At 44.6% G+C, this 24,907-nt stretch overlaps 1 protein-coding gene and 1 long non-coding RNA gene across 6 annotated transcripts in view; one reads left to right on the forward strand and one right to left on the reverse strand.

Moving 5' to 3' along the window:
• Positions 1-2,183: 2,183 nt before the first annotated feature.
• The window catches only part of ZC3H7B (zinc finger CCCH-type containing 7B), a 43,825-nt gene continuing 21,101 nt past the window's right edge, over positions 2,184-24,907 (forward strand). For 2 of the 5 annotated variants that reach the window (XM_048300403.1, XM_048300405.1), the window contains exons 1-11: positions 2,184-2,470; positions 2,885-2,999; positions 8,666-8,726; positions 10,636-10,669; positions 11,049-11,246; positions 12,109-12,267; positions 14,901-14,981; positions 16,456-16,515; positions 17,873-17,915; positions 21,902-22,161; positions 23,633-23,981. In XM_048300403.1, the coding sequence (XP_048156360.1) occupies positions 2,951-2,999; positions 8,666-8,726; positions 10,636-10,669; positions 11,049-11,246; positions 12,109-12,267; positions 14,901-14,981; positions 16,456-16,515; positions 17,873-17,915; positions 21,902-22,161; positions 23,633-23,981 (1,294 nt within the window). In that variant the 5' untranslated portion in view covers positions 2,184-2,470; positions 2,885-2,950. The remainder of the gene's footprint in view (positions 2,471-2,884; positions 3,000-8,665; positions 8,727-10,635; positions 10,670-11,048; positions 11,247-12,108; positions 12,268-14,900; positions 14,982-16,455; positions 16,516-17,872; positions 17,916-21,901; positions 22,162-23,632; positions 23,982-24,907) is intronic. The other 3 variants (XM_048300407.1, XM_048300404.1, XM_048300406.1) reach the window with 3 other exon arrangements.
• LOC125324489 overlaps positions 23,979-24,907 on the reverse strand; it is a 38,256-nt gene continuing 37,327 nt past the window's right edge. The window contains exon 4 of the long non-coding RNA XR_007203004.1: positions 23,979-24,810. This is a non-coding gene — a long non-coding RNA (uncharacterized LOC125324489). The remainder of the gene's footprint in view (positions 24,811-24,907) is intronic.

Below are 24,907 nucleotides of genomic sequence, written 5' to 3' on the forward strand. Positions count from 1 at the left end.
TGCACATGAGATTGAGACCTCAATGATCGCGCTTGCAAACTGTGAAAATCTTCATGTTAAACACTAAAGAAAGATTTTACTACATGTCAAATCATGACCTTGCAGGACACATCTCAGTCTTGCAGGCAAAGGAAATTGGGATGGAGGAAAGCACATGACATTCAATTGAGAAATGCAGTCTTGAAAATGAATGTTCTTAAATTAAAAACTAGTGCCTATTCCAGCATAACTCTTGATAGTGTGTACATTTTGGTTTTGTTCCCCTTTTTCCTCATCCTGTCTTAACCTTTCTTCTCATCCAGTGGTGATGTCTTTTCCTTTCACAGGTGCTGCAGGGTTGAAGGTGTCCCGGGCTCTGTGAGTCATTTCGTGATGGCGCCGTGAGGCTGCCCTCCCACTGTGCTCTGGCATATCTGCTCTCCCTATGTTTACTTTCTGCCTCCAGACCTGCTTCACCTTTCTTCTGCCCAAAACCACCCCATCAAACGGGTTTGTCATTTAATGTGCATATTGCCCAGCATCTGCACCAGATGCCCAGGTTCTAATTGTCACGGTGTCACCACCTTAAATTAGGAAATAACAAATCTTCTGAAGAGTTAATAAAAATAAAGATTGTCTTAGCCATGGATAGTAGCAATCTTTGGATCAAAATCAATCCCTAAAAATGTGCTTTGTGATAAAATATTGTGAAGAGCATTAGGTAGCGTTATCCAGTGTCATGAGGTACACTATACAATTCACAGCCTATATTTCATAAATTATCAGTTTGTTGTGTTGACAATGCTGCCAGAAGCCAATCCTACTCAGTATAATCAATCCTATTCTTTCCAATCCTACTCCTTCCTTTTCTGATCAACATGTTTTAAATACCAAGAAAGTTTAGTACACTTCAGATGTTACCTTCTATCTAACTTTTAATCTTGTCAGAGTTACATAGTTGCAAAGCACAAGGTGACATTCTTGTGGGTCACTGTAAATAGAGAAGTGAGACATTCAGGAGTAAACATGTCACTGATTACATTGGAAAAAAGCTGGTAATTTAAACCAGTGTCAGTCTGGAAATTATTAATCTAATGGTAGACAGAATCCTTTCAGGAGAGGGAAACTATTCTGCCAGGGAGGCCGTACTGAGAGATGAGCATAAAACTGATTCCAGAGGGTTATTTGAAGTTAGCTATAGTGCAGCTGGGTGGGGATGGGTGACCCCCCCACATAAGGTGGTCTGGGTATCTTCACAACCTATGGAGAGTCAGTTCACTTTCTGGAAATATTGAGGGATTTGGGATGAAAACAAGCCAAAAGTCTGATTCCAAAAAGAGTCTAAACTCACATGTCTATACATAAATATAAAAATATATATGCTTCTACATACATATAATATATATGTAGATTGTGTAATACCCAATCATATAAAACGTAATATTAATATGTTTTTTATATATACACATGCTGCATATATGCAGTTACAAATATATATAACATATGTGTGTATATATATAAAATATATCTAGATTGTATAATACCCAATTGTATAAAATAGAATATTAATTGAGATATATAATTTTTTTGTTTGTTTGGGTTTGGGGTTTTTTTAGCCTTTTTTTGGTTTTTGGGGTTTGGTTTTTTTGGGGTTTTTTTGGTTTGATTTTTTTTTGTTGTTTTGTTGTTTTGCTGTTTTGTTGTTTTGTTGTTTTTCTTTTTAACTGCATATTTCTTTCCACCCAAAGATTTATGTTTTCAGACGATCTTATATACAGGGACCCCCCTCAGCAGTGCAGGGTGGAGTAAGTAAGGTCTGGCTGGAGCAGACAATTGCTCTGCCATCAGCGATAGCTCTGGCCCCCGTCCAGTGAACATAAACGGGTGGGCAGAAGGGTCACTGCTTCACGTATGTGATAATCCCGGGGGGGGGGTCTCATAATTCAGTTCCTCGCTGCATTCGCATGCATGCAATCCCTCTGCAGAGGCAGATTTGCTTTCTCTTGGGGTCTATTTTTTTTATATCAGCAAAGACAACCAGGAAGAAAAAAAGGTTGCATTAAAATTAGAACGGAGAGTCGACTGCTGAAGCGCTTTATTTTTTAGTTGTTTTTTTGGGGTTTTTTTAAGCCTAAGTCACCTTAAAGAATCTCAAAACCAGCCACAAGGGAAAGATCTCTGAGCTTTTGTAATGGAAAGCGGTAGCCTCTAGGGCCCAGAGGATATGCAGGGAGGCATTTTCTCTTGCTGGTGCAGCTGAGAGCGAGCGAGAGAGAGCGAGACCTGGAAATGAAAGTAAAGAGATCAGGAGGCACATGGAGGGAGCTGCAGGGGCAGCCGATCCAGAAGCAGAATGCTGCCTTCTATAATTAAATAGCACTTACTATTATTATTACTTCTAGTAATAATACATTAATAATATCTCTAGTAATACAATACCATTTATCAAGGAAAGTTTATACGTAGTGTGGGGGGGAAAACCCGAGGAGAGGTGAGTTCTTTGTTATTATTTTGGGGGGATTATTATTTTTGTCTTAAATCAATTCTGTACGTGTGTGTGTTTGTGTATGTAGAAAGAGGTGGACTTGAGAAACAAGAAATTCTGGATGTTGCTTCATTAGAAAGTAAAGGTTTCAGATAGTAACTGCATAGATGAAAGGTTGTGTAATTGGAAATTTAAAAAAAAAGTGGTGAAAAATAATACGGGTGAGATCTTGAAGCTAAACCCTCTTCCGCCAAAAATGTGGGGTTTGCAAAAAAAAAAAAAATATTGTCAAAGATCCTAATCCCACCCCCTGGAAAAAAATGTAGTAGTAGTCTAAAATTGGATAGCTAGGGGAAAAGCCCCTGGGTTTTTATGGAAAACTTAGTATTAATAGCGTTTGTGCCTGTTTGTGTTTTGTAGGTTCGAGATGTGTGTTCTGGTCTGTATTTAGGCTGCAGTTTCCCCTTCTTGTTTGGTACAAACCCCATGAAACGGCAGAGAAGCCCTTTGGAATTGCTTTTTAGAGGCACCTTCCGTAGGTTCTTCTAAAGTTTATCAAATAAGAAGACTGTGTTTTGGTTTTATTTGGGTTTTGTTTGTTTGTTTTGGTTTTAATTCTTTAATGTTTTAGACAGTTTCCGGGTGGCAGGGGATGTTATGTGTTGGGTTTTTTTCTTCTTTTTTTTCTCTTAAAGCTGCCTCCCAGACTCTTGGAGATGCGTGATTTTTATTTAAGCGGATGGGGGGTGGGGAAGGAGGAAGAGTATGTTTTGGTTTGTTTTCCTTTTCCCGGGGAAGCTTGGAAGGCTCCTGCCGCGGGAGACCCCTCCCAGCACGGCCGCGTTGGCGGGAATGCCGGGGTGCCGGCGTCCGGCAAAGCCGCGGGGGTGCGGGGGGCGCCGCCGGCCCCTCTCGGCTCCAGCGGCCGAGGTGGCGCCTCTCTCAGCGGCGGCCTCTACGCAAGGCCGGGGATCGGCGGCCTAGTGCTGGCAGTGGGGAAAGGAGGCGAGCGAGGGCTCCCGCGCCACCCGTGTGGGAACCAGCCCCGGGATTTAGTTTTTCAAATGAGGCAGGGGAATGCGAGCTGGGTGGGTAGGAAACCGAGAGCAAATAGCTTAGGGATAGGCAGCGTCACCCCACAGCCCTGTCCTTACTCCTCGGCTGCGCTGCAGTGGGGGCAGGAGGAAGGGTGGCCTGTGGTACGAGGGTGTTATGTATGAAACACAAGGCTGAAGGAAGTGGAAAATGGGGTCATGGGGGCTGAGGTGGTAAATTGAGGCTTTTAGCCCCCACTGCCATCCTCCTCTCAGGGAAACTTAGAGTCACTGCTTTTATTTTCACTGAGGCGTGAGCTGGTTGTTGCTACCTTGCTCTGCATTCACTAGGTGCAATGAATATTGCTGGGTGCAGCTGGTGGCATCCCAGTGACCCCAGTGGTCCTGCAGAGCAGCAGTGGCACTAGTGGGGTGCTGGGATGTGAGATGGTGGCCATGGAAGTACCTTAGGGTGGCCAGTGCGTGGAGGGACAGAGGAGTCCGGCCTGGTGGGCACAACATAGTGGTGGGAAAGCTGAGAGCTGTTGGCTGTGAGAAGCAGTCAAACCCAGGGAGTAGGGCATGGCAGAAAGCAGCTGCAGGAGTGAGCAAGAGCCCAAGTTTGTAGTGGGCTCTGCAGTTTGTCCTTTGCTTGATGTGTGCCTGGTTATCTATTCTGCTGCACCACTGCGGTGGCCAAACTGCAGCCATGTTTCAGACCAGTGTATCCTGGAGCCTTTTTCCTGGGGAGCTCCAGTCTCAGCTCTACAACCTGCCACTTGCATCTCAGTGTACTTATTTCTGGCTGAAATGTTACAGTCAACGCCTGGAAGTCGGTCAAGTGTCAACTCATTGTCATCTCAGAAATACAGTATGAAAAACTTTGCCCAAATTCAACTCTGGCAGGGTTATGAATAACATCCGTGTTCTTGATAAGATAAATGCAAGTCTTTCAGTTCATCTCGTGTTTCTACCATCTACCCATCTAGAGGATATCCATCCAGTTTGTGATTAAGTCACCTAGTTCACTGGCTGATGCATCTTTCTGAAGACAAGAAAACCATTTTACTTGACTGTAGTATTTATTCCTGTCTAGCAAATGGTTTGTAATTTATTGACGAACTGTGAATAAAGTTCTCTCTAGATGCTGGACCAGAGAGGATAAATGTCTCTGGACTGAAAGGATAAGAGCTTTGTAGTGGAGATATAAATACTCAGGATTTGCTGGTGATTTGAGTGGACACGTCTGGACAGAGAGATTTGGTTGGGAGGGAGAAAAGGGACGCTTAGACACAGTGCTTCATAAAATGTTTTCTACTGTGTTTCTAAAAATATTTGAAAGACCAAGAAAACAAAAGCTAAACAGGCTTTGCACTTAAAATTAATTATGCAGTAGCTGTGGTAGAGTGTGCAGCAGAACTGAAGTGTTGCTCATGTGGGTGGCTCACTCTGTGTTGGATTTGCTGGTGTAACAAGTGCATGGCTTGGTCTGAGTGTTAAATGAAACACTGTGAAGAGGCTGGAACGATGAGGGGAGACAAGTGACTGAGTTTGCTGGTGAGGTGGTGGGGGAGGAGGTGTGAGGAACAAAAAGAGAAGTCTGAATGGCAGCCTTCTGCAGTGGTTGGGGCAGGCAGGACAGGTGAGGGGTCTGCCACACGTGAAGGAGATTGCTGGTGTGGAGCGACATCAAAGGGCAAAGAAAGGTAGTTGTTCCTGAGAGGTGTGCAAGAAGTTGTTGGGACGGCAGCACATGGTGTACACTTTGAAGGTGGTGCCATGAGGGGATGAGTCTCATGTGCAAAGTCATGACATAAATCTGGAGGTACGACAGACCTTTAGCAGAGAAAGCTGGTCACCCGCTTGCCAGGAGGGAGGAATGTGGGGCAGTACCAGGAAGCAACAGTCTAGAGGGGGGATCAGGCCTGTGGTTTATGTCTGAAGAAGTCAATGGAGGGTTCTGTGTTGAAGAGCATTCACTCTGGAAGATGAGTGTAGAACTGCGGAGCATAAACAGCATGCAGGGCACAGAAGGTTGCTTTTTATAAGGGTTTTGTAGCAAGGATCAAACTGTAGCTGTGTATTGTGGGACTTACAGAGATGCAATGGGCTGGTCAGCCATCCCCATGAAGCAAGGGTGGAGATACTCATGTTGGATGCAGTGGCAATAGTGGTGAGGAGAGAAAAAACAGAAGGGGAGCTTTGGGATGCAAGAAGAGTTGGGTAAGTCTGGAAAGGAGACATTCTGTAGCCATTCCCAGTAATCCTTTGGCTGCACTCCAGGTTTAGGTCAGTAATGTTTGAATGCCCTTCTCTCTGGGCAAGCAACAGTAATCAGTTCTCGCTGTAACACAGACCCACATCCTGCTGTGTAGGATGTTTCAGCAGCAGGATCAGGGTAGCTGTGAGAACAGGTACTGATCTCTTCTTCACTCCTTGCAGAGTGTTTTAAAGGCTGAGCTCAGAAACAGAAGTAGACCATGTGTATGAGAAGCTTTTCAAGGTGGTGATCTGTTTTGTGGATATACACAATTGTAAAGGTGTGCCACGGCATTTTTGGAATGCTCCATTGACTTTGTGATGACCAGCTAGTGTTCAACTGTTCTCCCCACAGTCGACAATAGTCTCCCTTTTCATCAGAGATGTGGGCTGCTGCTTCACTTCCCTGACTTTTGTTTCCTCCAGTATGACTCGTGTCAGGGAGCAGCAGGAGCAGGGCTGCACCTCCAGCAAGGACAAGTGAAGGTGATGGCAGTCACCAGCAGTGCCCTCACTCACAGGGTACAGTCCCACCACACCTGAACAGTGTAGTCAGAACTAGATGCCAGTAGCAGTGGTCCATCCACAGTCCCAAAGAAGATGAGGTGATGAAGGTCCACCCAGCGAGTCCAGCGGTAGGAGTTGGTGCCAGAGACAGGACTGGAGACAAGCTGCCTGCAGTGGAGGTCTGAGGTTTGTCCCAGAGATAGAACTGAGGACAAGTTCACCTACAGCATAGCTCAGACAAGGCAGGACCTGGACCTCGGTTGAAATGGAGCTCCTAGACCGTGGACAGAGGGGCATAGGTGGGGGTCCAAGGTGAGGCTGTTTGGAGTACTTCAAGCCTTTAGTGTATTCAGGGACCAGACAGCTAGAAATTCTTCCTTCCTCCCTGTGCTCTCCCCATAAGCCTTTGGGAGGGTCCACTTGACTCTTTTGCCTTCTCCCCCACAGTTCCTCTCTTGTCATTTCCTGTGGAGACTCTTTCCTCTCTTTTGTCTCTGATGGCCCTCACAGTTCTCCTACAGTGCTCTGGGGTGGCTCTGTCCTCTTTCATGTCTTTCACTGCTGTTTTTGTGGAAATGGTTCCTACTGCTCCTCTTCTGCTTCTCTGTTCTCTCTTACTTCCTCTGTATTTGCAGAATTTCATACAAGGAGAAAAATTGAATTAATTACCTCTCTCTCCTTGTCCTCCTCTTAAGCCTGTCTGCCTGTATCATTAGTGATCATATTAACCTCACAATCTCCTTGTTAAATTTCCTTCTTTCTTCCTGATTGCTCATTATCCAGGCTATTTATGAATCAATGTAGGCCTTCTGTTGGTGTTGTACTGAAGTATATCAGCTCTTCTCCATCACTTCTGTTAAATGCCTTTGTAGAGATGCTGATCATCCCTCACTTTGTTGGCTTTCCCTTTCTTGCTGCACTGCCCATCCTGTTCCAAGTTCAGCTGCTTAAAATCTCCTACCTGCTGCTTGAACCAGATTGCTCCCAAATTTAATGTCTGATGACTTACAAACTTCAGTGTCACTTTCAAGCTCTTGCTTCCTTCTGCTGCCACTTTTTTCTGGTCTCTCACTCCAGTCTTTCCCCCTTCCCCCAGTTCTTCTTGGTAAAGGGCAGGTATCAATTCTACATTTTGCGTGGCACAGAGCACAATCAATAAGGGCTTGCTGAGTTGTCAGGATTGATTTTTATGTACCTTAAAGGCCCCTTCACCCTGTTCAGACTGAGTCTGTCATTGATACTGCAAGATATCTTAGAATGATAGGGATGGTCTTAATGTAAAAGGGAGCTGGATGATAATGCTCTCCAAGTTGTTGTAGTGTAGAGGTGGAGCAATTACTTTAGTTTCTCTTGTACCTTTTCAGAGGTGGTCCTGGGATGGGAAGGTACTGTGTCTTCATCTCCATCTCATCTCATCTCATCTCATCTCATCTCATCTCATCTCATCTCAGTGTTTCTGTACTTGCTGCCTCTGTCCCCAAGTTCCTATTCCTCAAATGCTGAGCATTATTTGTGGTCACAGCTGGTTGATGTGAAATTTGCTGTCACTAGCAACTCAGTTTTGTCACAAAGTGTCATCCTTTCTCCCCTTTATTATTATTTTCTTGTGTGACAGACCTGTGTACCTTGGAGAAAGGTCACTGAGGAGCCATTCCAAAATTTGCTTCGGAACTGCAGAGGATGAAGTGCAGATAACTCTTGAGCCTTCCTAAGGTGCTGCCCACCCCAGTTTAAAACGCTGCAGGATAGGGTTCTGTTCCCACACCGAAGAAGTGCTCCCCAGTCTGTGCTGCTCTTACCTGCTGATTTTAGGCATGAAATCCCCATTGCACAGATTCAGTGCTGTCCTTTTATGTGGACCACAGCAAGCAATTCCATCTCCTTCCTTTGCATCTCCCTTTGTGCTGTACCTCCATATACCTTATGTAGATAACTTGTTTCATATGCTGTGCAGTAAACCAGTTTAAATCTGTCCCAGATAAATAGTGCTCAGAATTGCTTATCATGGGAGGGTCTCGGCACAAATTCCTGAAATGACTGCCAGTGCAGGCAAAGATGGTGTTGGGTTTCTTCCCTTTCCTAGAAGGCAGTCATGATAACAGTTGGTTCCCGTTGCTTTATTTACTGGCAACCTAAGCAGAGAGCTCAAATTGAGGTAACTCCTCTTTGCCCATGTATCCTGTCAGTGGCATGTGAGAAAAAGCAGATACTTGGTAGTGAGCTGCTTGCCGTGCTGTATCTGCAGTGTGGATAAATCATGGGCTTCACTGTTCAGGGCATCTGGTCTGGAACATTTTGTTAGTAGTAAATTCAGGCACAAACAAAATACTGTGCTGTTTAATTGCCAGCAAGACCTAAAATGACTCACTTTGTGTTGTTTCTTTTTCTTCTTCCTCCGCAGCAACTATAATGGAGAGGCAGAAGAGAAAACAAGAAATAGATAAAGGACTTCAGTTCATTCAGTAAGTGGACAACCTCAGTGTTCCATGTGGATTTGGGGGCAGTTTTCTTTCTATCGAGGATTGCAGGAACTGAGTTTTTCCTATTCACTGCTTTGAGTTTGCTGCATGGGAAAGAGATACTGTCCTGAGGATTTTCACTGTGATTTTTCAGGGTGTTTCTTGTCCTGTTAGCTCCCTAAACTTGAAATTCTGTCATTTTAATGTCCTTTGGTTTTGCCCTCCACTGGAGTTCCAGGGTGATCTTTATAGTCAACCTAATGCTAATAGTGCTTGGACCTTCTACATCATCTTTAGCATGAAGATCTCAAAGTGCTCTCTCAACGAGGTTATCCCACCTTTGTTAGGAAGGGAGATAGTGTTTCAGTTCTGTAGGTGGGGAAACAAGGTACATAACTTGTTAGGTACCCCATATGGTACCTATAGGAAAAATAGATGACCTGGGCTCTTTTACAGTTGCCAGCCTGGTAGATGTCTCAGATCACTCTTCTATGAATATCATGTGGCCTTGTAGGACTTGAAGTGGTTGCTTATGTAGTAGTTACAAATCCAAGTACTTCTTTATAAAATAAAGTAGTATTTCTCCCTCCAGCGTTTGAGTTAGCAGAGGTCTCAAACTCAGGTCCAGGTTCCATGGTGAGTAAGGCAGTAGTAAGATTTTAATCAGATTGGTTTGGGGTTTTTTAAATTCTGCTTTGAGTCCTGCAATTATTATGCCTGAAATCTGTGCCTCTACAGTAGGAAACTCCCCCAAATCTTCCGTGTTACATATTTGTATCCTGTAATATGGCCATGATATTTTCATCCCAGTCTAAGACTAAATGGGGCTGATAACCCAGTTTTGGAGAGGGAACTCTGAGACTTACATTGGTAGCACTTACAAAAATGCACAAGATTCTGGGGAAGAAAATAATTTAGAAATATGAGGTGCAGTTCTTGCATCTGGGGTGTATCTTGCACTCTGAACCAGGAACAGTGCCGTATGTTGGTTTGTTTTGATGCAAAAGAGGGAGTCCAAGTTTGTAAGCAGCATGAATGTTTCTTACAAAGCCATGACATTTCCTGTACTTAGTTTTAAGGAGTGATTAGATGAAATCTTAAAAATATATGTTCTGTAATCAGTAAGATCATGCATGCACTGTAGGTGAGAAAAACTGTGAAAGGTGCTAAGGGTTCCTCTAGAGCCTGTTGATTTGTCCTTGAAGAGAAAAAATAAATATACATGGACCAAGCCTGGATGAACTGGGTGGTCCAATTTGAAGAACAGCACCTTTCTCTTAAGTCTCAGTGCTGTTGTGGGGTAGGTGTTATCCACACAAGCACTGCCAGTGTTTGTGGCACAGCCCTGGCCAAGAGAGTTGGAGTTAAATGGTCTCTTGAATCTGCACTGTTTTCCCCCTTCCTTTTGTGGGGTAGGCCTAAAGGCATGTGGCTAAGTTAAGGCAGAGAAAAGTGATTGCATTTATCTCTGTATGTCTCTGGTTTCACAAAGGATTCGAGGAGGTCTTGGAGTGCCACTCTGGTGCCTCTCATTAGAGCGAGCTGCACATAAAATACACTTGTTCTTCATGGCAGTCTCTCATGGGACTTTAATAAAGATGGGTTTTTTAGGTGACTGTCAGAAGGCGCATTACAGAGGATCGTGTATGCACAGAAAGTAAATGAGAACAAGACTCCTCTAGTCTCAAATCCCTCTGAGACTTGACCATCACTTGACACCACTGTGACTGTCACTGAGCATAATGCTCCCTAACTGTGTTCTCTTTGCCTCAGCTGTCTTTGCAGTGATAAAATGTTCAGTAACTTGCTGAGATCACCAACACAGGACCAGAAAAATGATTTCTTCATCAGACAAAAGCCCTTCTTTGAATGGATGCCTGTTTCATGAATATTTTCTCTTCTTTTTTTTCAGGTCCACATTACCCCTAAGCCAAGAAGATTATGAGGTAATGGAGATTTTGTTTGTTGACGCTGGGAGCCCTCTGGTTAGCAAGATTTGTTCTGTTGCACAGCCATTAGTTTACATGCCAAAAGTGAAGAATGTAGGATGGTCTGTCACAATTTGCCTGTGACTTAAAGTTTTAAGTTTCTGATGATGACAACTTTCAGGGAAAGGAGAAGACACTTGATGTTCAACAAGAATGGGGATTTGACGGGATTATTCTCATCTACCAAAAATCCTGATGTTTTGCAGGAGAGTAGGGATGCAGGAGTATCTTAGTGGGCAGGAAGTTTGCTAAAAGATATGGAAAGGAATGGGAAACTAGGAAGTCTCTCCTGTCTGAATATCCACTTGAGTCTGTTTGTTCTCTCCGTGCTGCCCAGGCCTTTTTGCAGAAGCTGGTGAGAAACTTGTTTGCAGAGGGCAATGATTTGTTCCGAGAGAAGGATTTCAAGCTTTCCCTGGTGCAGTACGTAGAAGGGCTGAATGTGGCGGATTACGCAGCCTCTGATGAGGTGACCATCCCAAAGGAACTCCTCTGCAAGCTACATGTCAACCGAGCTGCCTGCTACTTTGCCATGGTGAGTGCTTTCCCAAGTCGTCCCCAGGAACCAGGGGAACATCATGATTGCAGTGCTGTGCAGCTGGAAAAGATGTCAAGAGGCGTTTCAGCTGGTTTTGTCTGCTCCCTGTTCAAACTGGGGGAGGCAACAACACACAGAAAAGTCTGTTACCTCCTCACAATTGCACTGTGTCTTGTGAGACCAGAGGAAGGATGTGAGGAGGGGGGGGCACGCCTAAGGTACTGACAATGCAGTTCTGGTCCACATTGGTGAGGAGGTAGTACCATCCAGTGTCTTCCGGTATTGAGCAAGTATTTTTCTGGAATACTGTTTGAGTATTGCTCTGGAGGCTCTTGCCTCCTCCTGTGAGACACTGGAAGACAGTAGGAAGTCTTTGGGTCTTGAAGGAGCTTGCAGCATACACATGGAAAAGGATTCTGAAATACCCAGGCTCTAAAAGGCTGCGTGCTTCCATTTTACTAAGGCGTATAACAGCTTTCCTTTATGGCACAACCCCAGAGCAGGCCCATCCTGTTTGTAATGACACTGAGTCCCCTGAAAATTAGCAAGCAGTCACATAATTAAAGATTTTCAAGTGTAACATGCCCAGGGTAGAGGGGGAGGCAAGATAAGGTTGCTCAAGCAGCCTTAGTTCTGTCATTCACTGACTTTGAAGTGTTTTGAATTTTGCAAGATTTAACAAAATGTTCTGTTAACGTAGGTGTGTTTGCACGCTGGTCTGTGCATGAGGTAACATATGTACTTCCACCTGCCGCCTGTATTTCTGTTTTCTTCTGAGAGATAGAACATTTACACTCACAGAGAAGGAGGAGTTAGTCTGCTGTGCCTCAGCTGACTCCAGGTGGTCTGTTCCATGCAGGGGTTGTATGAGAAGGCGCTGGAAGACAGTGAGAAGGCTTTAAGTCTCGACAAGGAGAACATCCGAGCGCTATTCCGGAAAGCCCGTTCCTTAAATGAACTTGGAAGACACAAAGAAGCATATGAGTGCAACAGCAGATGCTTGCTGTCCCTCCCACATGTAAGTTTCTGACATACAACTCATCTTGGTTTTTGTGGCTCACAACCTTCCTCTCCTCAACATGCTTAGTATGAGGGCAGAGGATAGTGGAAGGGGAATCTTGGCTGTTCCCAAGTACATGCTTATGCCCAGAAATTCTGCCTCTCTGACTCAAAGATGTTTGTCTTCACATGTTTCTTCAGGCCAAGTCACCTCTTACAGACAGTGCCAATCAGGGACACCAGTTAGTGACAGCAGGTTCATGGTCTGTTTGTGAAGAGCAAATCCCTGTCCTAACAAAAGGTGAACTAAAGCCATGAGAGTGTTCTAATTGGCTGCTTTTATATCTCTAATGGAAGTGACTAGGAGCATGGGATAAATGGGAACTGGAGCTCTGGAAGGAAAATATGTACGGTTTTCCTGTTTTGGATAAAAATATCTCACATTTCACTTACTGATTGCTAAGGCAAAATGATCAAGCTTTTTATTTCTTGAGGAACATGCAAAGGTGTCCTTGACATCACGTCGTAGTTATTTTTGTGCTCAGGGTTGTGTAAATTTTTGCATGCAGAGGGGACTATCTGCATATACTAGGAGCTAAATATTTTCCTGACAGTGCTTTTGAGCATCCTCTTAGGCCAAGTACTGATCAGGAAACCAGACCGTGATTACATGGATTCAAGTGAGCACTGTGCTGATTTTGGTTCTGATCCATCACAGTAATGTTATTATAAGGAAAATGCATCTACCTCAGCAGGAGAAGTTAACTTCCCTTTTTTATTAGTGTTATGGAAGCAATCTTTGGAAGCCTTGTTAGCAGTTAGTTATTCCTTTTGTATAGCTTGTAAGTTCTAGTTTCTTTGACTTGGCAGAACAGGGTGACCAAAAGGTATTAAAGTTACCATGTTTGGGGAGTCCCAAGGAACTGTTTTATAAACAAACCCTTTGATTAACAAAAGCATCTAATATAGGTGTTCTTGTAAAGCCATATCTGGCTATATTTTACACTGCGGTTCAGCCACTTAGTTTATATTTTAACCATATAGTTATGTTTACATAGCTCTCATTATTATCGTTACAATTATCATGGTCTAAAGACACTTTATCCAACTTCTCTGTGTCAGGGAAGTTCAGCCTAAAAAACTCCATATTGAATGATTTGCATTTCCTATTGTATACTATTCAGCCTTGTAAATTCATGTACCCCATTGTCTTAATACCTACTTAACAGAAATCATAAGCCTTCTCTGCATCAATCACAAGTCAAGCCATCCATCATTTCAGTCTTGTTTCCATTACCCTCGGGAGCACATGGGTACTTCCTTCTTGCATTGCTATAATTGCTGAGAACTTTGTTGTGGTCAAAACAGAGCCTGTCTTTAAACTTCTGGTGATAAAGGATATGCCACTCATTTGGCTCACTGTCTGTCAGAGTTAACTTATTTCTGGGTGCAGGTACTCAGTACTGCTAGTTTGCAGAAGTGCTCAGTGTGGTGAAGTTAATACTCCTCCATGGTACGCTTTTTTTTTGTATGGCATGGGGTGTTTTAGAAGAGGAAATGGACAAGCTAGATTTTGTTTTTATGATGGTGACAAGACTAGTGCTGAGGGTGTGGGGGAGTGAGTGCAATCAAAAAATGGCACTCCAAATTGAAGGGAAAAGTTGCTGATACAACAGACTGGAAGGACCAGAGGCTTCTCAGTTGTTGAAAGGGAAAGGACTCAACCTGCAGGGAAGAAGGAGATTGGAAAGACCAGCATGGCAAGTAGAGAAGAGGGCAGACTTCAAGGGTGGAGATGAGGGAGATGATGTTGAAACATTAAGGAGGGCTATCTCAGTATGTTGGGCAGATACTTTTTTTCTTCTTTGTAAAAGCTGTTAAAGTACTCCAATATTTTTGCAAACAGGGAGAGAGAGGAAAACAGAAGGAAGCAGTTGCTGGTGATATATAACTGTAGAAGACTGTGGCAGGTTGTTAGTCTGGGCAGAAGGCCCATGGTGGTATGTGAGTGGGCATGGACACTGGGCAGGGAGGACCGTAAAATGCCACACAATGGGGAAAGCTGAAGGATCTGCTTGACTAAGCTGAGGCAGTTTAACTGGAGCTGGATACAGTCAAAATGCCTTCTAGCTAGTAAGTTGAAAACTGAAACTTGGTTTCAGCTTTAAAAACAAACAAGCAAAACAGACTAGTGAGTCCTGTCTGCGTATCAAAACTGATTATTAGCTCTGCAGCTGGCAGAGAGGGAGGACATGCAGGCTCCTTCCCAGGCATGGAGACCTTGCGGAAGCTGTATCAGCAGCCAGCCTTGGCAGCTCCTTCAGCCAACTTGCCAGCAGGACTCCTGAACCCTGTTTTCACAGAGTGGGTGCTTTGTTGGAAGCAGATATTTGATTCTGATTTTCTGCAGCATTGAATCAGCATAGGGCAAAACTCCTGGTGCAACTGCAGCATCTTGGCAGGACCGAATGACAAGAATGCTGAAATCTGTCTGGACTCTCCTGGGGCTGCTCTGGAAATGATCTACCTGCTGCTTTCTAAAGTTGAGGCTTCTTGGTGCAGCCCAATGTGCATAACTGCATTCCTCTTCATTTCATTCTGTGTGCCACAAAGGCAAAACTGAAAGTGTCCTGTCAATGGTTTCATCCCCAGGATGAAAGCGTCACACAACTGGGACAGGAGCTTGCCCAGAAGCTGGGACTGAGGGTTCGAAAAGCATACAAAAGACCTCAGGTATGACTTCTTTTGTTTTAGAGGCTATCCTTTGCTTTCACAGATTTACTTTTGCAGAAGTGGTAGGTGCTGCTCTGCAGTTACAGACATGTGTACACAACCCTGCAAACTCTTTAGCAGGCTGCTGGCAACCCTCCTTGTTCTGACCCTCTGAGTCACTTTGCCTTGACCCATTTCTAACCCCATTGCTGCTCTGTATCTACTGCCAGGATGTTTTCTGAATCCCCAGCTGAGCCAGGCTGGTGCTGTAGGAGAAACTTCCGATGCAGTAGATGCCTGTTTTTTATGCAGGAGAGGGACATGTGGCCTGATCCCAAAGCAGGTTTTGCATTACAGTCCTCTCCCTGTTACGGGATGAGAAGGATGGGATCATCTGCTGCATTGGATGACTGGTTTTGTAGTGCAGTGAATCTGAAGAGTTCCTGCACCATTTCTACGCGTACGCTTCTTTGTGGTGGGGGAAAGGATTGTGCTTTGGGAGGAAGACGGGTACACACCTGGTCAGAAGCTAATTGACACCAGTGGCTGTATCCGTAACTTGGCTCTGCAAAGGAGTGCTGTAGGTGTTTAAATGTGCACCCTGGGATGGAGCTAGAGGGCGTCAGGCCACTGCTAGCCATAAAGCTGTTCTCCCATAAAGCTGCCTTGGTCACAGGTTTTGTTCTTGGGAGCAGAGAACATGAGCTACTAGTGGAGACTGACATTTGCATTTGCATCCTCGGCCCCAGGTGCACAGTGTGTTAAACAAACAGCGTGTTTCATCTCCAGAGAGGCACTTTGTAGCATGAAGTGGAGTGATTGGTGGGCATCTGGTTTGAAGAGAGCTTTTGGGGTAAATCTGGCTGTAACATGTTAATCCTCTCCCCAGCAAACCTCACGTGTCATTTGCCTACCCAAGAAAAACCCCTTGATCTTGTAGCAGCTCTCAACACTCCCAAATGATTCTGTCTCAAAGAAAGGGAACTTTATGGGGAAATACTTTTTGTAGCTGTTCACTGTATTGGCCTTGCCACCTTTTTTGCTGCTGTCATGTTACTCAGCTGAGATGGGCTTAAACCACCTGTATATTAGAAATATAAAAATTAAACTCTCCAAAATGCTTTTTATTGTTTGAAATTTTGTGATTAGTATTTTGTTAATACTTTGCGATCTCTTGTCTTGAGTTCCAGCTTTCACTCCAATACTGTAATGCCTTCCCAAAGTAGTAATTTCATAATGAAAAGCAAACCTTTCTGTTTTTCAAGAAGTTTTTTGCCTCCTGATTGTGGGTCAGATGTTCTGAGGTGTACAGAACAATCATATGTCCCTTTTCAGTGTTGAAACGTGTACCCGTGTGTCACAATGGGGTAACCTTTTGGGGTGGCTTTTATTTTTGGGCAGTGCTTGGAAGGAAACCATACTGTAACCCAGCTTTACCTAGCTTATGAGCATTCCTAGGCTGTATTCTGCTCTAAGACTGCTCTCTTCCTTGCAGCAGGAATTGGAAACATTCTCACTACTCAGTAATGGCACGTCAGTCAATTCGTCAAACCAGGTAGAGTGTGCATCCTGTGGTTGTTAACTGTTTATGGATTGTGCTACTAGAATGTTTTAAGGTTTTATTTACATGCAAATTTATTGTCTTTTAGGTTTGAACTGTTTTAATTAGTGTTTTCTGCTTTTAAGGAATATTGCCAAGAAATTAATTTCTTTGAAAATATTTCTACTGATGTAATTTTTTATGTCAGTAATTAGATCACCAAAGATGCTTATTTTTCTTAGTTATTGTGAATGCTTGCTTTCTCTTGCATTTAAAATAAATTTTTGTTTTCAAGTTTTGCATATCTAACAACAATGCTAAGTAAAAGTCAGAAAGTGCAAGTTCTGAAGAAATACACAAAATGAAATCCCGTGATGTACTGAGCAAGGTACATACACAGTTTTTGTATTGTTTGTGTTGTCCTGGGAGATCCAGCTGGGCAGGGCAGCACAAATACTAAGGTAAAATATAAGAAATTACTGGTTTCCTTGTTCTGCCACTAGGCAAAAAAACCTCCCAACAAACAAGCACTTGCTGTTTTTACAGGCTGTTTGGTACTTCACAATGCTTCTTAAAGCAAACGAACAATAAAACTGTAAACATTGTAATTTTGTACAACAAGATGGGATACTAAAGAACTAGTTTACCTCTCACTGTTCAGTGATTTGGTTTAACGTCTTTCTAGTAAGGCCAGTGAGCTTTCTTTAATAGTTATGCCTAGTTTTTAATTTGAAAATCTTTTCCTTTTGTAAGAATTGAAAATAGTGCAAAACCCATTGTAGTAGATGCAATATCGCAAGATAAATGCTTTACTTGTGCCTTTTTAAGCTTAAGCCAAAAGCACGCATACTTACCTCTGTTTATGTTCCTGTAAAATATGGACTCAATTTATTCCTTGCCTTGAGCTCCAAGTCAGCAGTTGTCTTGGCAGAAACATTTTCCTGTTTCAAATTTGCTGTAGAAGTTTGTGGTTGTTAGATTGCAAAATATGTGAACTAAGAAAAGGAACGTTGTGTAAGATCAGGCTAATCAGATCTCCCATGCAGTGGGCTGACCAATGGGTGTGTCCTGGGGCTTGGGGCACAGTGTTGTCATCCACACGTAAAATACCCTATTCTATGTATGGAGTTGCTCACATGGTTGGATATTGTGCAGACATGGTTTTCCTTTGCAGCAAAAGGGTTTGTCAGCTGTTGAAGGTAAACATGAATAGGTTCCTTGGATTAATGGCCTCCTAAAGTTCATTGGTTTTACTGTTCTAGCACAGGAAGAGGCCATAAAGGAAAATAAAGGGTCATATACATTTATGTCTACTTAAAGATTAATTTCTCACAATATTTTTCCTCTTCCTTTTCCTGCATCCTCTTTGCAGACTACTTCCAATGGATTGGGCTCAATAGATGACATTGAAACAGGTAAAGATATCTCTCTGCTCAGACTTTTGTGGCTTCAGTATGGTATATGACCAGACTGGCAGGCTTGAGAGGTTCATCACCTGCATTTGTGTCTCTTCTGCACACTCCCAGCTTTGGTGACTAGGAGAAGGAAAAAGTGGTGCAAAGCAGGAGTGTTTTTCTTGCAAAAACAGCTTTTTGTCCAGGCCCAGTGAAAGACACGTTTGGGAATTAAAAGGGTTTGTTGAGGTACACAGCTCTCTCCAGTTGTGCTTTCTTTAAGCTGTGCTTGGCAAAGCTTCTGAAACTCTGCTCCAAGCCAAAACAGTCCAGATAAAGTGAAGTTAAGGTTATTTGTGCTCTAAGTGCATATGGTCTTCCAAGACGTTGAGGTGGAGAAATTGAAAACAAAAGGAGTTGTGAGGGACCCAGGGAGAGCTGAGTTCAAGGTTAGGCATCCAGGAGGAGAAACATTCTCATGCTGGGAAACAAGTGACCTTAACTCTGCCCCTGCAGAAAGGCTTGCTACCTTGTGTGCTGGAGTTCTGAAGCTCTGCCTCTGAGCACATCAGCCTTTATTCCTTTGTAAGGTAGCTCTGTGTGTCAAGCTAAGTGTGAGTACTTACCACCACAAGTAGCAATTGCTCTTTTTATAGAAAGAAACTAATTTCATTATTAGGGTGCTTTGGAAAACATGTTAGTTCTCTGTTGAATGCCAGTTCAGTATCTGATTGCTACATGAGATCATGAGTTCTGTGAATTAAGGAGAGTTTTTCACATTATCTTGCTGTGCTAAAATTAACTGGACTCCTACTACAGAGTAGTGAATGACTGCATCCAGTAAGATCTTTATCTAATCTGGATTTGGTGTAAGAGCAGCATGCCACCTTTGCTGCAGATTAGGCAGACAGAGCCTTTCCTGCTAGGAAGTCTTTGCAAAAGCACTGGAATTATGTGTTATCCCATTGCCTTGAGAGTGTTGTGCCTCCAAGACAGCTGTGGGTGCTGGGTACCCTGAGAGTTTCAGATACAAACTTTTTTTAGCAAGGATTTTTTTTGTTGTTGTCTTGTTTTAAGATGCAAACTCTTGAAGCCCTTTCCTTGCATGTTTTGCTTGAAGTCACCTAGTTAATCAACTCAGCCTAGTCCTGCAGAGAGATCATGGCTCAGATCTGGCTCAGTATGGCCATCGGCCAGCTAATGCACTAGGGAACCACTGCTGTTTTGGAGAGTGGAGCTAGCAACAATGCTTTTAAAAGCTCTGTACTTGCCCCTTGGGGACAGGCAGGTGTATGGCCAGAGAAGCTACCAGCTGGAGGGGCTTGGTATGGGAGACTTGGTTCATGGGAGTGTATGGATAAGACCCTCACTGAGCTTAGAATAATACATGGGGCTGAGAGGGGCAGAAATCAGCAGGTGTGGGTGTGTCTGTGAGCTACTCAACAAAGAAAGCTCTTTTATTCTTTTAAGATGGAGCAAACATTAGGGGAATGCAGAGGATGCATGAGCATTCTTTAAGGAGAGTATGTGAGATGTGGGTATCACACCTGGTCAGTGAGGTCAGCGGATGGGGTGTCCTGAGGAAAGCAGGAATGGGAAAGGAGAAATTGGAAAAAAGATTGGACAGAGTAGAGTGGGAGGAAGTAGCTGAAGGAATGACAGGATTTGGGTGGTCAGGGAGAGGGGAGTGGACATCTTCCCTCTTCTACTTGCAAGTAGTGGAACCTGTTGATCCCTGCTCTTCTCCTTGCCCTTCACATGCACTGAGCTGTGGGGAGTCCTATGTTATTGTCTGCCTTTTGGTCATGCATTCAGCTTTTATGGATTTGGGGCCTCTTAGGGTGTGTGAGGGCCTCTTTTCTTTGCTTCCCAGTCTGAGTGGAAAATGCAGGGCCTCATTCATTCTTCAGAGAAGGTCTGAACTGCTGGATCCTTTGGGGCCCTGTCATTGTGCACCCTTTTGCTCCCTGCCTGCACGTGTCTCCATCCCTTCCGGCATGTTCTGAACTTCTTGTTGGCCTCTGTAGGGATCTTGACAGTACTCCAGATTTAAATATCTGAAAAATGGGAAGGCACAAGCCATCCCTTTGTACTGCAGGGAATCGGGCCAAGCTTCCAGCCATGAGGAAAGCTGGATGGCTGGCTCCCTGGAGGCTGGGGGTTCTGCACCAAAGGGAGATGAGACGAGAGAAGTCATTGGAAAGGGGGCATGGGGTTGGAGCTGAGCCTGCTTTGTGGGGCAGCTGCAAAACTAAGGACATGCATGGCCTTCCTATGAGTTGCCTCCTGTGGGAAATGTATGCAGCTGCAGCACTGAAATCCTGTGTTGGATCCCATAAGGTACAACATGTGCTTTTCTTCAATGGCATGCTTGAGGATGTGGAGAGGGACCTGTGTCTGTTCCTTGCCACTTCCCCTGCTTTCCCTGTCTTTTGTCATGGCTCAGCCTCCAGTGCCTTGCACAGTGAACTTTGCTGTGGTCCATCCATGTGGACCGCTCACAACAAATACTGGAGGAAAGGTTGCAGGGGTTGGTGCCGTGCTCCTGGTGGGGTTAGAGATAGGGGGACATGCCTGTGTGTGTCATCTCTGCTGTTGTTTTGTTCAGGACTTGAGGGTTTGCTGGAATTGCTAATTTGCTGAGCTCTCTAAGAAGGCACCAGCACATTCCTGGGCCAGTGAACAAGGAGACAGTAACTGGGCTCACTCACCCGGTCCCTGATGCAAAGGGATGGCCGAGTTCTCGTGGGGGCTGCATGAACAGACCCGGTGCAGAGAGAATGCAGCATTTCTTGCTGGATCAAGTTTTGTGTCTATGAAGCTTGTCTAGTTTCTTTCCCAGTCTTACCAGTCTTTCTAATAAAAGCTGTTGTCTCTCCTTCCAAACTTTGCCTTGCTTTTATAGCCTTAGTCTGTTGCAGCTCCAGCGCAGCCAATGGGAGGAGTGGTTGGAGAAGGTAGCATCTTTGTCTTATTTCTTTTCTTTTATTCCAGGACATCTGCACTGGGGCAGAATTAAGGTAGTTTGGGTGTTTGGCTTGAGAATTGCAAATGTAACGCTGCATTTTCCAAATTTCTAACATTTGAAATTTTTTTTAACCTTTACTTTTCTTGAGAATAAAATGCTCTTCTGTGAAGAATATGTGCTTGCAGCCTTAACTTCACTTAACAGAGGTTTATATTGCATGATGGGAACATCTTACTACTTCAGTTATTTACTGGAGACGGGAAGAAACCTTAGAGAAAACCACCACCTCTTTACTGCCTCAACCCCGCCTCACATGAGTTTCCAAGGGCATATTTGCTGATTTGCAGATGTTGAGGGGGAAAATGGGTAGCAACCTCCCACTTGTGGACATCAGAAAAGACTTCAAGAGCAGGGAATTTACTTGGGTAAGGACAGCTGAGTGAGTCTGATGGGGATTTTTGGGACACATTGTTAGCACAACCTGATCTGAACACTCAGTCTCTGACTGTCCTCCCAATAGGGCCTTGTGTTTTTTCTCTTCTTCCATTTAGGATGCCTGGGTTTTTAGAGAGGGTGTGCAAGTAAGCAAGCTTTCAGCTGGGCTGTCAAAGCTCCAAGGGGGAGAGAGGGCAGTGATCTCTGCCAAATGCATTAGTAATGAATATTAAGGAAAACACCAGGGGGTGGGTTATAGAGAAATTGGATCATGTGCCCCTGGCCTTTAGTCCTGGCCAGTTTGGAATTTGGTAACTTCTTGGCCACAGGTTTCGTGTTGTTCTGGCTGCTGTATGTGCTTGCCAAATCCTGACAGTCAGACTGGGCACTGGCCCTTAGAATGTATTTCAGCCATTGGTGAGCCACTGGAGAGTGGGAACAAAAATGAAAGAGCAAGTGCTCTTCAGACTAGAGCCTCTCCTTGCAGAAAATTGGCGTACTTGTTTTCCGTGATTTATACAGCATTGGTTTTGCCATGTTGTGCTCTATTTGCCTCCTGCAAGAGACTCTCCTGGTGACTGGCTCTGTTCTTCTCTCATCACAGACTGCTCTATGGACCTGCAGTGCCTCCCAGCTCCTGTGGCCACCTCCATCCCTGTGAACGAGGGGCTGGCCCCTTTGCCCTCTGACTCAGATGCAAAGGGCTTGCCCACCTCGCTTCCTGCTGCCAGCTTGCTCCCATCTCCAGACTGTGTACCCTTGCCAGTGCCTGAGAACGTGGAGGACTTCACAGATGGGGACATCATTGGGGAAGAACTAGACTCCCTCCTGGATTCCCTTGCTGAAGGGTCACCATACCCTCTAGTAAGAGTGGGCACTGCATGGGTCCCCTGCTTCTTTGTTCCAAATAGGTCCTTGGAGGTCCTTGGAGCATGAGGACCTTGGAGCATGCTGCCTCTCTTTCTCTTTCTGTAATTCTTTTCTCCTATCTCTTCCTCTGGCAAAACTCATTCATTCTTTCCTTTATTTCTGCTACTGTGAGTGTGTAGAGTCCTCCTCCAAGCCTGCTCTGCTGTGTGCAACTTCAGGGAGCTGTCTCTCAAAAGATACCCAAAGTACCCCTCCCCTGACATCTCCTTCAACCTGGCCTCTCATGTCCGTGAAGTTGAAGCAAGTCTGAGAGTAGAAATGAGTGTGGTGAAGCAGGAATGATGGATGTATTTTATACAGTGGGCATGCTCTAATCTTGTATTTTGTGCAGATTGCACTCAGCTCTTTGAACAGGTCTGGGAGCTACATAGACCGTCTGTATTCATACTTATGTTGGATTTTAGTTGCCTGTGTTGCTTATGTGAGCCACGTTGGGTCTGGAGGCAATATACTGATTTTTGTGTTGGAAAAGCCCTGATGAGAGGTGCCATGAGTCATGATCATTATCCTGACCTCGGCACTCTGTGAACTCAGCTGCATTGTTTCTCAACCTGAGCTGGTTTAAGTGCCCAGCACAGGGCACTGCCTTGCAGACTGATGAACTCAGGTATCCCAACACCACCTCAGGGATCCTGGTCCAGACTGTTTGCAGTACAGAAAAATTGGAAGGTCTGTGGCAAGTCTGCAGGTGGATTGAGCTGCCAGGTGTCCTTTTGCTCCAGCTAGTACAGTCCTTCACTGAGAGCCTGTTGCTCTCTGTTGTCATGGTTTAACCCCAGTCAGCAACTAAGTACCAGACAGCTGCTCACTCACTTTCTTCCTGCCCCTTCCCCAGTGAGGAGGATAACTGAAAAAAACCCAAGCTTGGGGCTTAAGATAAGAACAGTTTAATAAGTGAAACAAAATAAAATACAATATTAACAACAACAAGAATAATAGAAAAGGAGAGAGAGGGAGGAATAAAACCCAAGAGAAACAAGTGATGCACATTACAGTTACTCAGCACTTACTGACCAATGCCCAGCCTTCCCTGAGCAGCAGTCAGTGACCCTGATCAACTTCCCCCAGTTTATATTCTGGACATGATGTTCTATGGTATGAAATATTCCTTTGGCTTGTTCAGATCAGCTGTCCTGGCCATGCTCTCCCCCATCTTCTTGTGCACCTGCTCACTGGCAGAGCATGGGAAACTGGAAAGTCCTTGACTTAGAATAAGCACGACTTAGCAATAACCAAAATATCAGTGTGTTATCAGCATTATTCCCATGCTGAATCCAAAACACAGCACTGTACCAGCTACTAAGAAGACAATTAACTCTGTGCCAGTCAAACCCAGGACATCTGTTTTCAGTCTTCGCTCCCCAATACTAATTTGCTATTTATCCTCCTTCCTGCTCCCCTGAAGTCTCTGGTCCAGGGCACCATTCCTACCAACCTGCCAACAGAGATGCCCCAGCTGATTCCTGTGTTTCCGGGGGGAACTCCGCTGCTGCCTCCAGTTGTCACAGCCAGCATCCCTGTCTCCACTCCTCTGCCACCTGCCTCCTTTGGCCTGGTGATGGATCCCACCAAGCAGCTCTCCTCCTCCTCTGTCCTGGATGCCTTCGAGGCTCCACCAGGAGGAAGTGGCAGCTCCACTTTAGATTCGCTGGATTCCCTGGATCTGCTTCCATACACAGATACACGGCTTGATGCCCTGGACTCCTTTGGGACAAGCAGGGGGTCGCTGGATACCTTGGATTCCTTTGCCATTGGTAGGTGCGGGGTGATGAGGTTTTGTGTTGCCTTAGCTGGGAATGCATGCCAAAATTATTTCCTTCAATGCTGAGGACATCTGTCTTGTAGCTTTCTCTGCTGGTGTGGCAGAACAGGAATATAAATGTAGAAGAGGGCAGGGAATTGTCTTGGACAGAGTAGCTGATTATGTTTAACTCAAGAGTAATGAGGAAGGCTGTGGGCGTGTAATCCCACATAACCAGTACGTGCATGGAGTGAAATCTAAAGAGGAGGCAGGAACACAAAGGTGTATAATGATGAGTGGTGAGATTTAAACTTGGCTTGGTGTCCAGAACACCTCCCTTGGCACAATTTGCTGTACTATAGCATGATTCCTCCACCCCCCTCCTCAATGACTCTTTGACATTTTGCACAAAGTGAGCAGAATGGTGATGGCTGTTTTAGATGATACAGGACCTTGTTGTGCTGGGCAGAATGGTAAAGGCCAAGGTAGGTCTTTCCCATCTCTGGATTCAGGGCAATGGGTGTCCTCTTGAATGGGGCTCTGCACTCTCATGTCACAAGGAGAAAAGCTGTGAAGGATGGTGGGCAAAGACTAAGTCCCCTCCTGTTCAGGAGGGAAGTGGACTGCTTCTTGGTAACTTGTTCCCAGTATTGCAGTATACTGGCAGCAAAAGTAGTTTGAGAACAGCAGAGATTGGCCAGTTAGCACTTGAACACTCGCATTCACCTCAGTTTTGGGTTGCCACTTTAGGAATGCCGGTGCTCACCAGCATAGAGTTGGGTTCAGTAGGATTTCTGGGACAAGATGGCCTTTCCTGGGGTTTTTCCAAGTCTAAACAGATGCTTTGGGAAGAAAGTATTAAAACATTATGAAATAAATAAAGCAAATTCATTTATTAAGCTTTTGTTTGTCCATTTATGAGTAGAACTGCCTCTGAGA

The sequence above is a fragment of the Corvus hawaiiensis genome, chromosome 4, assembly GCF_020740725.1.
Source record: "Corvus hawaiiensis isolate bCorHaw1 chromosome 4, bCorHaw1.pri.cur, whole genome shotgun sequence".
NCBI classification, from domain to species: domain Eukaryota; kingdom Metazoa; phylum Chordata; class Aves; order Passeriformes; family Corvidae; genus Corvus; species Corvus hawaiiensis.